The sequence below is a fragment of the Orbicella franksi genome, chromosome 4 (assembly GCF_964199315.1).
Source record: "Orbicella franksi chromosome 4, jaOrbFran1.1, whole genome shotgun sequence".
NCBI classification, from domain to species: domain Eukaryota; kingdom Metazoa; phylum Cnidaria; class Anthozoa; order Scleractinia; family Merulinidae; genus Orbicella; species Orbicella franksi.
Window position 1 is genome coordinate 22,112,223 of NC_138148.1, and position 17,958 is coordinate 22,130,180.

The 17,958-nt window shown below is 43.1% G+C and overlaps 3 protein-coding genes and 1 pseudogene across 9 annotated transcripts in view; 1 reads left to right on the forward strand and 3 right to left on the reverse strand.

Moving 5' to 3' along the window:
- LOC145484925 (uncharacterized) overlaps positions 1 to 4,575 on the reverse strand; it is a 174,480-nt gene extending 169,905 nt beyond the window's left edge. The window contains exon 1 of the mRNA XM_081463549.1: positions 4,547 to 4,575. The gene's annotated coding sequence lies outside the window, so the exon portion shown is untranslated. The remainder of the gene's footprint in view (positions 1 to 4,546) is intronic.
- The window catches only part of LOC145484906 (tRNA (32-2'-O)-methyltransferase regulator THADA-like), a 656,511-nt gene that overhangs the window by 336,544 nt on the left and 302,009 nt on the right, over positions 1 to 17,958 (reverse strand). The gene's annotated exons all lie outside the window — the stretch shown is intronic.
- Positions 5,261 to 6,790, reverse strand: LOC145484912 (uncharacterized; annotated as a pseudogene).
- LOC145484923 (uncharacterized) lies at positions 16,705 to 17,612 on the forward strand. Its single transcript, XM_081463547.1, has one exon. It carries the CDS (start codon positions 16,705 to 16,707, stop codon positions 17,599 to 17,601), a length of 897 nt encoding a protein of 298 aa, XP_081319673.1. The 3' UTR covers positions 17,602 to 17,612.

Genomic DNA, 17,958 nt, shown 5'->3' on the forward strand with positions numbered 1-17,958 from the left:
TGGGAGCACCAGACTTGGAGAAGCGTTGGCAATTATCGTTCGCTTCATTGACAAAGATTGGAATATACAGCAGAGGCTTCTCAAATTAGAAATTTTAGCCAAGAGCATGAATGCGGAAGAGCTTGCTCAAAGGCTGATTCAGTGCCTGGCTGTGGAGTATGGAATGCAACCAAACCATCTTCTAGCAGCAAGGAGAGATGGTACATCAGTAAATGAAGCTGGATTATGTGAAGTCATGTTTTTCTTCCCCAATATTCTTAATGTCATCTGTTTCTCACACACAATCGATAATGTTGGGAAACTCTTTGAATTTAGTGTCCTAGACCCATTTTCTAGGTGTTGGAACACCATGTTTTCTCTCAGTCGAGCTGCTCAGCTGTTGTGGAAGACAAGAACTGGCACAGCAATGCGACTTCATTCCAAAACCAGATGGTGGAGCAAATGGGAAGTCCTCAATCAGGTCATGGAGTTTTTTGGGGATGTTGAGCACACACAGAGACTACTGGTTCTGGCGCAGCAGTGATAAAGGGCAGGAGAATGGACAAAAATAAACCTTCCACGTTCAACTTCCACACACCCACCCACGAAGTTGAATGTGGGAGGTTTATTTTTGTCCGTTCTCCTCCCCTTTATCACAGCAGCGTCCAGAACCAGTAGTCTCTATGTGTGTGTATGCAACACAACATAAAAGAAAACAAAGCGTGGATGTGACACCGAAAATGCCTGCACTGATTATATACAAAAGTGCACCAGAAATATTTTCCTATTGAACAAGTATCTGCACAGTATATACGCCGAGATGGCTGCCGCAAGATATTCGTCCGATGTTCTGCAATCGAACAACTGTCAACTTTCCGAGGCCATTCAAAACCTCCCTCCAGAGCTTCGTGAAATAATTTACAAGGAGTATGTCGCAATAAAAATGAGAGAAAGAAAGGCAATGGGCTGGGATAAGGTGTATGACGAGATTGAAGAGGCGGCATTCTGTGAAAAACGATCAAGAATTGTAAAGGCCATGTTTTGCCGTAAATGCAAATCCTGTCTTGTAAAAAGACTCTGTTACGAGTGTTCTAAAAATGGAGTAAAACACTATCTCGGCTACCGCATATATGACGAGAACGCCTACGCCGAAATCTTTAAGAAATTTTACTGAGTGGCAACGATATTAACCTTCGTTCGAAGCAATAGTTTTGTTTTGAAATCTGTGAGTTGCGCGACATTTTTCTCAGAAAGACTGGAACCAAATATTTATATTCCCAGGCCTTGGACGAGCAGTACTGAAAAACATGGAGGACAACTCAAGATTTTTTTGTTTGGGCCGAAAAAAACAAACCAGAACAGAATTTACAAAAAAAATACGCTCAGTAAACGCGCTGTAAGTTACTTTTTTCACCACAGAAGCTGCCGAAGTGAAGCGAGCAGTAGGAAACAAGAAAATAGCAAGATTTGATCACAGCGTTCAATCAATCGTAACATGAAATATTCCTTGAACAAGGGACTCAATCGAGCCCGTTTAAGTTTTCTCTGCTTCTCGCATGGCTTCAACGACTTGATATGTTATCTGTCTGGACTCTTTCAGCCAAACGGGTGTAGAAAGTTCCATGAAAATAAAGCAAATCATGTGGAAAAGCACAACCATTTTGGCCTTCAGAAGTGCTGTTGGGATATAATTTATTCAGCCAATCTCTAATTATAGCAAGCATGACATCATCTGGCCCCCCAAAAGCACATGCATATGCGTGAAAATACTGCGAAATTTAGGCAAAGGACACAGAAGCTACACCACGAGTGATAGGAGAGGCGAATGGATCAATATATAAAGCTTGCAGCATTATTCTTGTAATTAGCAAGCAAATGAAGGTGCTTTTGGATGAGAGGTTGGCCCCCTCTGATTCCTAATATGGCACGTACAGGCGCTTGTCAGGGGTATGGGGTGAGGCCGTCCACGGCAACAACCCCGGGTGAACCCGTCCCGGCCCAGTGGAGACTGGGGGGTGCTCAGAGGTCCCTCAGGATCTCAAACCTCGTTCCCAGAGGTAAAATGGGAATCGACAGCCGCCTTGTCAGCGGCGGGAAAGTCCTAGCTGGGGCTAGGCAAGAACAGCCAATGAGCACCCCCAACAAGGCTTTTGCCCTTTTGTGTGACATGTCACGCAACGTCACGCGTGACAGTAACGTAACCCAGTCACGCAACGTCACGCGTGAAGGTAACGCGGTGTAACACAATCATCTGTTTTTAATAAGACTTAGAGATAGTTTTGTGTTTTTCGCTCAAAATTTAGCTCAAAGTTGTGCTGGACTACGCAAGATTTTTTATAAATTCTTGCTGAAGCTGGTTTTTCATTTTTTCAATATCTGGCTGGAGTGGATTTGTTTGTTTTTGCGCAAAGTTTGAGCGTAAAGTCTCTTTAAGTTGGCGATATTTCTGCATTTCACGTGTGGTCAGTTGAAACTCCGTGTCAGAAACACGATTATCATTCAGAGCTTGTGAGACAGCTGTTTATCGAGTCATGTTTTGCAATAGCCAGAGAATGGATTCTCGAGTGTTTATTAATTTTGCGTTCAAGCTTCTTGTTGACAATGGACAGGCCAGTGGAAACTGCGCCAGATAAAGCTGCTATTGCGGCAACAGGCGTGCCGATAACAATTCCAACACCAGTGAGTGTTGTTGCAACAGCCCCAGAAGACAGAGCTGCCGTGACAGCGCCAAGGCCAACCACGGAATAGTGAAGTGCTTTTCGGGCTTTTTTATATTTTTTCAACACAAGCCTGTAATGCTCAACCTCAACAGATATTTCTTTTTCAATTTTACTTATTTCAGTTAGCCGGAAATTATCGGCATTTGTCGTTTCGGGAAGGCTTGGAGAGATTCTGCTTTCATTTTCTGCAGGCGGCACGCTTGGAGGTAACAGATTTGCAGAAGACATTGTATATAAAGAAATTTAATTTAACTCTAATTCAAAAAGAAGCGGGAAGCCCTTGAAATCAAAGAGTTTGCCATTTCCATCTTTGATGCTAATAGTTATGCTATTTATGAACTTGTCTGTAGAACAGTCTCGCAAAACCTGTTGCGGAGAACCGTGGTAGCTTACCTTTTCAAAAGGCTTCCCTTTCACATCAAACAGAGCTAAGACATCTGACCTTTTGCTATTGAACAGATTCCGTTCTGTGTCGATCAAATAACAATGAATGAAATGTCATTGGAGATGTAAGCTGTTTTACAAAGGTTATAGGCGACAACTTTCGCCCAATACCAAGCAAAGTGGCTAAATCGCGATCAAGTTCAATCGGTTTTTTCCCCAAATTTATCATTACAAGCTGGCCAACAGGTTGATTTATTGCTGTTTGCAACTCTTTATATTTATATTTGTCGAACAGACCTTCTATTTCTTTTGCCATCCTTTCTAAACTATAATGCCCTGGCATTATTTTACTGATTGACAAAGCTATATCTTTGTCTTTATCTCCCAAGGTGGCTGAACCTTCTTTTTTCAAAGTGTCCCAGCTGTTCAATAAACTACAAGATATGAGTTTCATGAAATGGACTTTCAGTATCGGTTCTTCAAAATAGATAGTCTCTCCATTCTCTTGCGTGACAATAGTGAGAACAACTATTTTATATTTAACAAACAAAATTGTGTTCAAATACAATGGCGAATCCGTGGAAAGATCCTGAGTTTTTGAAAAAAGCGGCAATCGCAAAGGAAAAGGCATGGACAAATTTTTTAAACCACTTTCCAAAAGCGGACAAAAGCCGGTTCGTTTCACAAGAAAGCATCGACGAGAAAAATAACACAACCGCAGAGGTGTTTTTCAAAGAAAGCGAAGGCTCGTTTCAAAGCGTCTTCGGTTCAGACAGGCGGTATTGGAGCACGGAAATGAAACAGGCGCTCGGTTTGGGAGACAGCGGAGGTTTTCCTTATCAACTGTTGCCACTTGGTTCAAAAGTTTCTTTGCCCATCCCTGCGGAACCTTTCGACGGAAAAGTGCCAAGCTTGAAGAAAATATTCAACACCGAAATCAAAATCTACGTCATGCCTGACCAATATTTCACAACAAAATTCAGAGAAATATTTCAAAAAACCACACTGAGGCACACTTCTGGAGCCAAATCAAAACACTGGTTAGGAGGGCCTGACATGAAATATTGGCCGCAACAGCTCAACTTCGCGGACACAGGGGTGTGGAATTTCTCGCGAAATATTTGACAACGGGATAAATCTGCCCCAGCAGATAAGAGCTTTTTACAAATTCCACGTGTATTTCACTGTCGGGTGCCTTTTGTACCAGCTAGGAGGTATTCAGAGCATGAGCGCTTTGCCCGGAGACCCACCTTTCAACCAATTCAATAATCATTATGACGTTGCTTTGTACAAAAGGCTATGCAACGAGTTTTGTATAGATCTGTCGAGTGATTTCCGCTACAAGCATGGGGCAAACCATGGGCTTGGAAGTGTTTACCTCTATGTGTCTGGCGTGTCGAAAACTGACTACCTATACCAGGCATGGAACAAATTCAGTGATGAAGGCGGCAAAGCTATTCAACGAAACCTGATTTATTACATCGAGCCGGGGGGCCCTTCTGATACCCAATCGGACTGGTTCTCACCAAACACAGCATCTGGTTTGACGCAGGCTGGCTTGTCGAGAATAAATCAGTCAATCGAGGCTTTCATTTACTGCATACTGGGATCGCAAGTCAATGTGAGAAGTAGCATTCTCAGTTCTGGTGGCCGGGCGAAAGAAGCCCAAAGCGAGTTCCTGGTGCTGATGGAAGATGCGATCAGACAACCTGACCTGGCCGCGAGCGTGCAAAGATACCAGCTCACGGTAGACCAAACGAAGGTTAGGCTCAATCTTGCTGTAGCCCCCATCCCCTAGCTTATGCCCACGCAAATGATAATCAACACCGAAAGTACAATCGGTTACAATAACAAGCTGAAACAGGCGGTTTCTGGGATGAAACTGGGGGTAAACAACAAGGTAAACCCGGAGACAAAAAATGCTGCGCTCAAACTAATGGCAGGCGGCCCGTCAAAAATTAACCCTCCCAACAGCCATCCCTCCAACCTGATACACAAAGCTGCAACAACCGAATCAAGGAAATCAGCTTCGACTGAAACTCAACAAGCACAACCAACGGCACAAAAAATAGAGCACAAGGCTCCAGATAAAACACCGCAACATGAAATAAACAAAACAGCAGTAATTGTCAGTGTAGTAGGCTTATCGGCTTTGATGTTTATGGCTTGGCGGTACATTAATGCCGCTTATTAAGATATTGTTCGAACAAAAAGGCCACTGTGGCAAGAATAAGCAGCCAGGTGTGCTCGGCCAGAAACCCGATGGCTTGGCCCGCAGCTTTGAATAGAAAGCTCACAATTGAGCCAATTAGCCCGGGCAGCAGAGAACCAAGTTTCGCACCAATATCTTTTACATTACTTCCCAAAGCCTTACCAGTGGCTTTCAAAGTGTTTGTGAGGGCTCTGATGACAGCTCCGATTGTGACCCCGGCAGCAAGAAGAACAGCGGTCAATGTCACACCATTTTTTTTGAAGATCTCTTTGACCCTTTCCAAGAGAGGCCACCCCCTTTCCCTTTCCACAATCTGAGTTGGCAAACGCGTGATCTCCTCCTTTCTTTCTGCCACTCTGCCTTCTGCGGCTTCTTTGTTGGAGGGCGAGGCATTCTCATCTTGGATGATTGCCTGGTCTTCCTCGCTTTGGCGCTGCAGCTCGCTTTCCTGCTCTTTCAGGTCGTCCAACGGTTTTGTTTGGTTTAGCCTTTCTTCCATGGTGTTTGTTTCACTTTCTTTTGCTGCGAGGCTGGCCCTGAGTCTGTCAACCTTGGCTTGTTCTTTTTCTCTGTTTCTTGCTTTTTTTGTAAGCAAGTCCAATTCTTTTTTCTTGTTTTCAAGATCGGTTTGATAGTTCTTTTTCAGTTCTTTCAGCCTACGCAGCTCTGCTTCACTTTCAAGATTCGAACCTTGATTATCCTGAATGGCATCAATCTGAGCATGAGTTTGCTCGATTTTACGTCTCAGAACTTCCACTTCTTTCTTTTCTTCTTCTCTTTGCGAAGAGAGTGTTTCCGCCTGTTGTAGTTAGTTTTCAGCTTCTATCAGGCTTTGGCGTTGTTCTCTGATTGTATCTCAGTCTTCGGCTCTTATTTCTTCAGCCCTCAGCCCAAGTTTATCTTTGAAGCTGTCTAAAAAACTTTTCATTAAGCCTGACTCATCATCTTTTAGAATCTTGTACTCACCATTTTTTGGCCCCTCAGCAACGATTTTTCCCTCATTTTTTCCATTGCCTCTTCTAATTTTGATTTTTTCCAAATTTGCTTTAGGGAATTTGCCTTTTATCGTATCTACAGCTTTTTTGAGTTTTTGCTGCAAATAACTTTCTTTTTGAATATCACTGATTGAAGGTGTTCTTTCAAGCAAAGGGTTTTCTTCCTGATAAGAAGTGTCAGGCAGGCCTGACTGCTCATGCTGCAAAGTACGCATTTCCATTTGTTCACCCACGTGGTAGGGAGCGCCAGGTTGGTAGGGAGTGGATGCCGTGCCTGGCTGAAAAGGTTGGGTTCTCTCAACCTCTTGTTCCTCATCATCATCATCATTGTGGTCAAGCTGATTGTCAAGGTCCGGGTCTTTGTAACGAAATTCGCCACTGCCTTCCACCATAGCGATATATTTCAATTCTGTTATTTTTAAATTAGAAAATAATCGCCAGTTTATTATACGAAATGTCAGTGCCAGAGAACCTTCGCCCAACGTACAACGAAAAGACATTACACGCCATGCAGGCCGAGCGCGCGGTCAAGCGAATCACCTTTATCCGTTCTGAAGCCAACCCCGGCGATAAGCTGTATGTTTCCGTGCCCAAACTGAACGAGAATGAGAACAAGGTTCTGGTGCCGGGCTTGCTAGTGCCTCGCTTTGACATCGACATTTCTGGGGGGCACGCCAACAACTTCCTTGTTCAGAATGTCACGCGGGCGCTCCTTGACAGGCTGGTTGTGAAGTTTGCAGGCACTATCCTGCAAGACACGGTTGGATATGACATCTACAAAACTTTCGAAGACCTTTCCTTTCGCAGGAAAAGCGAGACGGCATGATTCTCGAAGGGATTCAGAGCGAGGATCTATGCAAGATCCGCTCAGGTGCGGGAGACAAGAAAACCTCGGGCGTTGCCGCTGAAAACAAGCTGAACGAGGTATATGGAAGCAAGTACCGGATCAGGCTAGACCATCAGATTATAACCAACCACAGTGTTTTCTACCCCCAGGCCCTTTACAACGACCTCACGTTCGATGTAAAACTTGTTGAAGCTATACGTGTGGTAAGAGGCTCCGACACAACCCAGCTGAAATACAAGCTGACCAACATCCAGCTAAAGTACAAAATTATCCGCAGCAAAACTCTGGCAGACGAGACACACAGCGTTTACTCCAGCAGCAAAGAGTTCACTTATGACCACGTGATGCATGACAAAGAGGTGTCTGTCAAAAAAGGCACTGACACGAGGATCAACATCGAAGTCAACGCCCAAAGAAGGTCACTAAAAGCCCTCCTCCTCCTGTTTGTAGAGCCATATACTGCGGGCGACAGAGATTCAGAAAAATTCATCTTCCCGGATCTGACGAAAGTCAGCGTCATGGTCAACGGCTTGCCCAACATGCTTTTCAACGACGGCATCGAAGGCAAGGACATGTGGGAAGAGGCCCACCGCTTCTTTGTGAAAGAGAAAAATAAAACCGAGCACATAAATGTGACAAAGTTTTACACTGATGATAAGTTCGGGCTTGTGATTGACATGCGCTCCATGGCAGATCAGTCGATGCACAGCAGCGAGTGAGTGGAAAGCCGAAGGCTCAGGCGACGTGAAATGCCATGTATTCGTAATCTCCGACTCCCAGTTCAACATTACGGACAGACAGCTAGAATCTTTACAGTTTTAAATATTACATGGACCCAAGCAAGATACCCTTCAACGCTCTCATTGTGGGACCAACAAATTCAGGCAAATCAAGGTTTGTGGTGGACCAGATCTACGGCCCTTTCCGCTTCAAGTTTGACTACATCGTTCTCATCTGCCCAACATTCGCGCACAACAAGACCTACCACAAAATTGGTGTAAATGATCCAAGAATGGAGGTGATAGTATGCGAGCAGCACCACGTGGAAAAGTGGTTTGATCGACAGCTTCATTTTTCTTGTAACCAAAGCGGTCGGAATGACTATTAACATCAAAGATATCGATGCTTACCAAAAAGAGCTCAGAAACGACTACATCATAAACAAAGAGCTCTCCAATCTGGCCAGCAACCTTGCTTTGAAGTGCCACCGGTTTCTTGCTGCGGCCAACGCAGCGCTGATCACCACAAAACATATTGATTTTAACACATTTGCAGAGAAGGGACGACGCAAAATTGGAAGAAATTCCTCAACAGCAATCCTCAACGCCTGCTGAGTGATTGCAGAACGACAGCAGAGTAATTTCTAAACATTATTATATTTTCTCAGCATACGCATTTGTTTCAGAATGTCTACCGAACAATCCGAGAGCACACCTCAGGACGAGACCCATACAGCACCTGCCGTGGATATCACGCAGCAAGCGATAACTCCAACTGCAACTATGCGCATAAAAAATCCCAAGCGTGTGGCTGCTGGAAAAATGGTTGCTGAAAGAACGCGGCTGGCCCGCTCCTTCGAGCTACCTCATGGTATGTGGTAATTATTCTATGAAGCGCTGTCCTTTGCCTCTTTTGGAACTAAGAAGTGTTACATTTGTAAGGTGTTTTAGTTGAAAAGTGCATCATGTTAATAAGCAGCCATTAGTTGAGCATGATTATAGAAATAAGGTCTTCATCTAATTAATATATGTAACATTTTGACAGGAAACATAATCCTTCAGTGTCTTTTTCTCTGTCTGGATTATGAAAATCAGCAGTGCAAATATTGTTTTGACAATTTGTGACAATTTCATTAGTTTGCACATCAGCACTGGATGTGTTAGGGTTTTGAACAAAACTCACCCCACTCTTCATGGGTGCTTGATTGTGAAGTTATGCCATCTAACCATGAATTTTGCACTTTTATGCCTTCAGTTTTAAATAATTCACTAGTGTCTACAAGATATTTGGTTGCATCTAATACTTTCTTCGGTCTGACATTCTGAAACTGATAGTGATGCTTGTAACCAAGTCGCCTTTTAAGTTTTATTGGAATGGTCTGTGATTCACTTATTGGCCTTGGGAAACAATGAACAGTTGAATTTACTTCACTTGGCACATTGACAATGTTTCCATGAATAGACAATTGACCACCCCTAGGTCGTTCACGGATTTGCATAAAAGGTCAGTACGAGGTGATATTAGTCGCTCCTCTTGTGATGTGAAATTCAATACATTAGGCTTATAAGGAAAATCCATCTTATTGGCTTTAGAACAGCTGGGTAACTTGCCTTGTTTTAGACCTTTTTTGATTGCAAGTTAGACAATTGCTTTTTTAGACTTTTTTTTAGACTTTTTTGTTTTTGCAAGTCATGGAGATCCATTCAGTTTCATTGACACTTTTAAAACCAGTAAGACAGGACTCAACAATGTCTAGTGAACACACCCTATATTTGTTTGGATCACATTTCACTACAGAGCACTTGAACCACATTATTGGTCACAACAAGTGAATACATATTCTGGGCCACATGCAAAGTTTTTGTGAAACAAATTTGTCACAGAAATTGCATCGTATTTGTTTTCTTGTGGCTGCAACTCATGACTGCTGCATGTTAGTTGCGGTACACTTGCCAGAGCCTCAGCCTTTTGTCTTTTTCTTACCGACTGTTTGTTTATTTGCCTTATGTGCTGCAGGCTCTCTGCTTTTTGTTTTCTGAAGGAGCGCAGCTCAATTTCTCTGACATGTTCTGGGTTCAATTTTCTTCTTTTAGCAGCCTGGTGTTTCTTGTTCCTAGATGTCTTACTATTAATGTTGCAGCCTTGTACTAGTGTTTGATTCTCATTTATTCTAAAGTTATCATCAGCTCTTCTGTCTTTCATGTATTCTCATGTATTTTCTTCTGTAAGCTTTACATTTTTCACTGCCATCAACTGGTTTGTTTTCTTCTGCATTTTTTGTTTGTTTGCTGTTGTTTCTTATCTCCATTGTTCTGTTTTCTACTATGGAAACATAATGAAATTCATGTAGGTGTCCAATGTAAATGTTTAGGGCATTTGTAAGATTCACTGGTTCAACAACAGTAACTGGAGAAAAAGTTGAATTTGATTCAGCAATAGGAATTGATAAATAAAGTCAACTGGCAACAGCTTGAATTATGATAGCATCAGCCCATGTTCCTTGACATGACATTCTTTCCAAATAACCTTGCCAAGAATGCTCAGTTCTACTTTCTATAAATTGTTCAGGGTGGTTCACTAAATACTGAATGCCAACACTGCACACATAGAAATGACTATTAGGATTTTCATAGAGTTGATGTGATAGAGCCCTAAAAAGCAATCACCACTTCCTCCAACACCAAGTGCAGTTCTGCCTAGCTGAGACAATCTGAATTTTAATAAACAGACAGAATTTGTGGGTGATATAAAAGGTACTGATTTGCAATACTCATTTGCAGGACCAGGATTTGACTCCACATCTCTACTCGATGATATGATTCTGCTCAAAAAATGATACGTTTTCATTTGGAGCTGTCTTAGTTTTCTGAAAATATTACCTCCAGCTATCATACAAAACACAGGCAAGTTTTTATGCTTTGGAGTCCTTGTTTGAAAAATACACAAGCTTAAACTTTGTCCAATGAAATACTTCTTTGAGAAAATCATGAATTTTGAACTTTTATATTGCTCTGAGAAATGACGATGGTATCCACACAACATAGCCTTCAGCTTGGAGCATTTCATGACATTAATTTTTTTTTTTTGCCATTAGAAAGTCTGGTAACCATTTTGTAAGAAATTCTGGAGGGCTCTCTTTCACGCGTCATTCTAAACTGAGGATGGGAGATAATGGTAGCTCTAGAATTCCATACATTCACATTTTTATCCGCATTTCTGTACTGACGATTACTTGACAACTGAACTGGTATATTTTGATTTTCAAACTGCTCGGGTATTGTAGGATTACCTTTGATAATCATTCGCTCCTGACCTTGGTGTAGGTATTCAGGTAACAGATCATCTGTTTGATGTTTTGAGAAAAAAATAGCAGTCTCAGCACCACCCAATGGCTTGCTGTTGCCAGCATGGTCGTTTCACTGGTCGGGATTTATTACAAATGTGAAGAGCTCAAGGCTATGGCCAAGGCCGCATTTGACAAAAAAATGCCTGAGCCCGCGCCTGAGCCTGTGCGTGTTGAGCCAGAACTTGCTCGCGCAGCACAGCCAAAAGGTTTAAGAAAAATGATTTAAACTTTTCCGAGTGGAATATATATCAACATGCTTAAAGTTGACACTCCCCAGGTTCTCATCTCTTCAGCCGCAATTTTTGGTATCACGCTGTTATGGAACGACATCAACGTAAAGGTTTTTCATACAGTCCGAGATCTTTTGAGTGCAACATTTATTGATAAGGAAGGAGAAGAAATAAGAAGAGAAAAAGAAGGAGAGGAAATAAGAAGAATAGAAGACGAAGAAGAAGAAGAAGCCGCGGGAAAGACAGATTAATTTTGTTTTAAACTTTTGTTATTTTCCTAATATCTAATGCACCATGTCAGACAACAAGCTTGTTAAGACCATCATTGACGCCGCTACCATCACTGGCTTGGCCGCAAAAAAGGTTGTAAAAGAGAATTTTACTTCTGATCCCAGCAGCAGTGCGATGAATTACGTGAAGTTCACCGCAGTCGTGGCGGGCAGCATTGCACTCAAACAGTACCTCAAGGACCAAAAAATCCTTCCCACCAGCGACTGAAATTAATGATTTAAAAAAAGACTGCTATATAACACCATGGCGCGCATCGCGATTATGGTTGGTGGGGCTGTGTTGAACGCCACGACTTTTATCAGAGGCAACTATCTGGCGAGGGCGCTCGGCGGGGGCAACAAAGCTGCACTTAAAGAAAAAAAGCGCCATTACAAAGCTCTCGAGGCGTACCAAGCGGCTTACGCCAAATACACGCGCAACCGCACCCATCTTCTCGACTGGATTGCGACCAACGTGCAAATAAAGGCAGAGGCCAAGCAGAACTTCACCAACACTGACTATGCCTTCAAACTCTACAACCAGGCACATCCTGACGAACGAATGATACCCCCCAAAGAGCCCAAGTTCTCAGATTTCTATCAGCCAAGCAAGCAGCAGAAAAATGGTGAACTCATGTTCGTGGGCGCCGGGGCGCTCACTCTAGGCTACGCAGCCTTCCGGTTCCTTTAAACTTTTTTACGCCTTACTTATAGTAGCGCTTTGGAGGACAAACTCACAAAGATATACTGTGGCCCTGGGGGCTACTGGAAAGGTATCGCCGCAATCAAAAAATTAGCCGAGGCCACCAAGGTACCTGAAGAAACCACAAAAAAGTGGCTGATCAGGCAAGCGCTCTGGCAGATATTTCTCCCCGCGCTGAGGTGAATTCCTCAGCTGAAATTCAACATTCCCACACCCAACGAGATCCACCAGGCAGACCTTCTTTTTCTGCCGCACCACAAACTGCACCGCGGACGCAAAGTTTTCAAATACGGGCTGACCATTGTCGACGTGGCCAGCCGCTACAAAGAGGCCGAACCCCTGACTTCAAAAAATTCTGATGAGGTCACCCTGGCCTTTCAGAAGATTTACAAGCACGCGCCTCTCAAATGGCCTCAAATGCTGCAGGTTGACCCCGGGCACGAATTCATGGATGCTGTCACAAAAGAGATTGAAAAGACCAAAACATTTATCCAGTGCAGGCGCGTTGACATTCACCGCGACCAGGCCATTGTTGAACGTTTGAACCGCACCCTGGCTGAGCGCTTGTTCGGGCACCAGTACGCCGTGGAAATGCAACTCCCTGTGGGGCAGCGGTCCACTGCCTGGGTGAAAAGACTTCCAGAAGTTGTTTTGGCTTTGAACAACGAGGTCACAAGCCTTATCAGCAAGAAACCCGCGGTTGCCATCAAAGAAAAGTCTGTTTATGCAAGGCCGTCGACACCTTATTCAAGGCCTGTTGGAAAAAGCGAAAAAATACTCCCCTCTCTTGTCCAAGTTCGTTATCTCTACCAGCCCGGCGAGCATGATGGTGGTGTAAAAAGAGCCACAGACCCAATATGGTCTTGAAAGTTTGCAGCATTGAAAGATCTCTTACCAAACCTGATGAACCCGTTCTCTACTATTTGCGCGACGGTCCCAAGCACAGCTTCGTGCATGAAGAACTGCTCGTTGTCCCTCCAAACACACAATTACCCAGGGAGAAACTTTTAAACTTCAGCTTCCAACTCTCTAAGTTCATCATCTGTGAATGAAGGCAATATATCCATGTTGATGTACCCGTAAGCTTTTGTATGGACACCATCGTCACCTATCCATCGCTTTGAATCAAACAGTGAAAGCGAAATTTTGTTTAGATGCATGCCGTAGATCTCATGCCCCTCGCTTTGAAGAATGTTCATTCCATGCCATTGCTGCTTCGCACCAAAAAGCATTTCCTTGTACTGTTCATGCGTTATTTGTTTCTTGACAATGCTCTTTTTTACGCCGTTCGCTTTTTTGTTATTTTTTTCGTCTGCCTTCAAGATAGGGTACATTTTTGGTCTCAGACACACACTCTGCTATGGGGGTTCCAGCACATTTGTCTTTCATTTTTCCCAAGACCTTTTTGTTGGTGTTTGAGTGGAGTGGATGCTCCTTCAGGTAGTCGCTCGTATCATACAGATTTTTGCTCGTTTCAATGTCTTTGTAGACGTCGTCCATTTCAATCTCAAGCAGAAGGCTGTCGGTGTCTGTGTACAAGAGCTTGCACCTTGAGCTGTATTGTTTTTTAAGCTCGTTGTAAAAGAAGTCATACATCAGCATCTTGCTGTTGTCAAGGATCGTCATCCCCGTGTAGACCTGCTTGTTGAGAAGCAGCTTGCTTTTTCGCATGTTGATTCCAACCAGGTCGTTTGAAAAGAAAACATGCCTTGAGAACAAAGGGCTGGCAACCAGTTTCCTTATATTCTTCGTCTCATTGGTGCGCACTATTTTTATGTCAACGCGGTTACACAGGTTTTCCATGGCTTTGCCGAAAACTGAGTTGTTCATGAGCTTGTAAAAGTTCTTTTCAAAGTTGCTCTTTGCGTTTTTCCTGAATTCTGTGTTCATCCGGATGTACGGCTCCATCCAGCATTCTTGTTCAAACTCCAACACCCTGTGCACGCGCTTCAGCTTCATGCCCTTCTTCAGATAAAACTGCAAGTTTCTGCAATGCACGACATATTTGCTTTTGTCCTCATGCGTCAGCAGCAGCTTCTTGCTGTCCGGGGGTTTCAGCTCCAGGTCTTCCATCAACCTCTTTGGTAGGCCGACATCCATTCCTTTTTCACGGCCTTTTTCTCCGGCGCCAGGGGATAGCCATTGTGCTCCTCGTACAGTTCTGCTGGATATTCAAGATCAACCTCAAGAATCCAACCATTCTTTGCGTTTTCTTTTTTCTTTAGGATCTCCTCCTCCGTGGGCATAACACGTTTCCATTTGAAATCTCTTTTTGGGAGGGGCTTGCTCATTGCCCATCCATAAAGGTTGTTTGTGTCGAGATACATGATGTATTTTTTGGCTTGCTGGGGTCATAGTCTGGTACTTGCCGGTTGTTTGCTTTGGCGTACCTCTTGCTTACCATGGAGATTCCGCAACGCATTCCCCTTTCCACGAAGATGCATTTCAAGGTCTGTGAATAGCTCAAGCTCGACCCCCGTCTTTTTCAAGAGCGCGTCCCAGGAGAGGCCTGGCGACGTGTAATAATGCGCCGGATCTAATCCATACTGCTCTTGGCAAAGGTTTCGGAAGTTCTCAAAAACATCCGCCAAAAGGGCGACATCCGTTTTCACGTAAAGATCGTGACAATCGCCCAGCGTTTTGCATTCAAAAGCCTCCCAGACAGTCTGCGCATGCGCGTACTCTTCGTCTGTTATGTGCTTGTCGTTCAGCTTGCTGGAAAACTTCTCTTTGTCCGGAAGCCGTCTCACTCAATCTTTCCCATGAGTCCATGTACTCGTAAGGGTAGATCCCTTTTTTGTAAAGCAGGTTGCTGCCTTTTGAAATTGTCGATGTTATTTTCAATGACTCCTTCGGTGTTGCGCTTACAAGTGAATCAAGGCTTCCTTGCAAAAAGGAAGGAAAGGGTGTTTTTCCCCTCCTCTGGCATCTCAATCATTGTCGGCCTGCCGTTCACACCGTTGCAATATTTTTTGTGGTCCTCTAGCAAGTTAGCTTTTGTGAAATGTGACAAGCACATCAAGCAATAGTGGGTTTTGTTCAATGACTTATCAAACAACAGAGCGCTCACCCGTTTTACACAACAGTAGTGCTGTACTTCCCCTGACTCAATTAGTATCAGGTTTACCTGCCTAACGTTCTTTTCTTCTCTTCTGCCACTAACCTTGAGCGGGAACAAGTTCTTGTTTTCACAGCCAAATATGGTTATTGTGAGGTTTTTGTTTTGAGCCTCAAGCTTGTCTATCTGTTTTATCGGTGTTGGGAAATCTATGCCTTCGTAGTTAATACTGTCGTTAACCGGATATTTGCTTGTTCTTTGTGGGTCTTTCCCATCTTTTGGGGGGAATAAAGCAGCTCTGAGAGCCCACCTCAGGAATTCCTTGTCTCTGTTTTTCATGTTGATTATTGCCTTCTTATTTGCCAGCCAAGCTGGAAGAGGCAAATAGGTTCCTCCAGGAATTGGATGATAGATTTCGACATCCACGTATGCAATCGTTATTCTTTCAACTTCCCATCCTGATACCCTCTCTGACCAGTGCTCTATTTCTCCTTTTGTGTTTTCAATAAATTCGTCCAATTTTTGCTCTATCTGGGCCTTATCTGGTGTCATGAAAAGGAATGGCTGGTTGTTTTTGTCACGGAAAAAATGCTTCATGTCTTGCGTTTTTCCGTCTCTTTCTCTTGAAAACTTTACTTCTAACGCAAAACTTACTTTTGCGCTTTTTAACCTTTGGACTTCTTGTTCAGCCAAATCGGTGAACTTTTCTTTATTTTCTCTTGCGAACATCAACATATCCTTTTTGTACGGATTTCTTTCGGATACATCCATTCTCCATGTATTAAGATCTGGGTTATTGTATTGACATGTTTGGAACCGGCCAAATACTGGGACTTTTTGTGATTCTAGTGGTTCACGTTGGTTTTCTTTTACCCTCATAGGTATTGGGCCGTAAAACATTTGCAGAACATCAGACGAATATCTTGCCGCAGCCATCTCGACGTATATACTGTGCAGATACTTGTTCAATAGGAAAATATTTCTGGTGCACTTTTGTATATAATCAGTGCAGGCATTTTCGGTGTCACATCCGCGCTTTGTTTTCTTTTATGTTGTGTTGCATACACACACATAGAGACTACTGGTTCTGGACGCTGCTGCGATAAAGGGGAGGAGAACGGACAAAAATAAACCTCCCATGTTCAACTTCGTGGGTGGGTGTGTGGAAGTTGAACGGGGGAGGTTTATTTTTGTCCATTCTCCTCCCCTTTATCACTGCTGCGCCAGAACCAGTAGTCTCTATGTGTGTTGAGCCCTTTCTAAGAGAAAATGATAACCTGTCTCCTGTTTGCCGTGCAAGCCTGTTGGAGATTTTTGATGATCCAGCTACTGCTAGAGACTTAGACATTGAGCTTGCTGCTATGATTGATGCGGGCAAGCACTTTGTTCAAGCAACTTATTATCTTGAGGGGGACGGTCCCTTAGTATTTACTTGCTATGAGCATTTGTCTGCATTAGCACATGCAATAGCCATTGAATCTTATCCAAACACTGAGGCCAAAGGTCGCCAACATGCAGGTAGAAATATGGCATTGTACAACCAGTTAGTTGCTCAAGCAAAGGCATGTATCAATCCAGGCTTCCGCTTTTACCGACAGAAATTCAGTGTGCAATTCCATAATATTGTCCATGCATTTAAGGCTGCATGCTTATGCTGCCCAATACAGGTGCAAGCACTACATCCAACTGCTGCATCAGTCCAGGAACTAAAGCAATTTAGTTTCATTACTGATGCAGAAGTTGTACAGCTTATGGAAGAGCTGCCAAACTATCTGGCCATTGCTGATGGTGCAGCCATTGAAACAGAGGAAGGCAAAGTACAGTGGTGGGCTACACATGCCGATGCCCTCCCAAATTGGTCTGCTGCAGTCAAAAAGATCTTGTTGGTGCAGCCTAGTTCAGCATCAGCTGAACGAGTGTTTAGCCTGCTGCAAAATGCATTTAGCAAGCAGCAAGAGGCAGCATTAGAGGAAACAGTGGAAACATCAGTCATGTTACGTCACAATGACAATAAGCACACGTGTATGTCAGAGAAACTTTATATATTTAATAAGAATATTAGCAAAGTTTGTTTTGTTCGAATGCAATCACGTGGTTATCGTAATAGAAAGCCAATACAGAGAATCAGATTTTTATGATTTGGGTTGAGAGAGACTCAGTCTTACAATATTGAGGGGTCAGTATGATATAATTATGAATATAATATCTATGCAAAGTTAAATCTATTCATTAAATCTTTATTTAAGTTGTTAATCAATCTCTTACACTAAAAAATTGAAAGCAACTTTTGAGCAACTTTTGGATTTTGGGGCAACTTTTGAGCAACTTATTAGAGTTTTGGAGCAACTTTTGAGCAACTTTTTGAGAAAATTGGAGCAACTTGTGGACAGCCCTAAAAAGAATACAGCAAATCACACTATTTTTCAAACTTGTGCTAATCGTTTTGTTTGTCTTTTTTTTAATTTTTTTGTGTTTGGTTTTTTATCATCCATTTT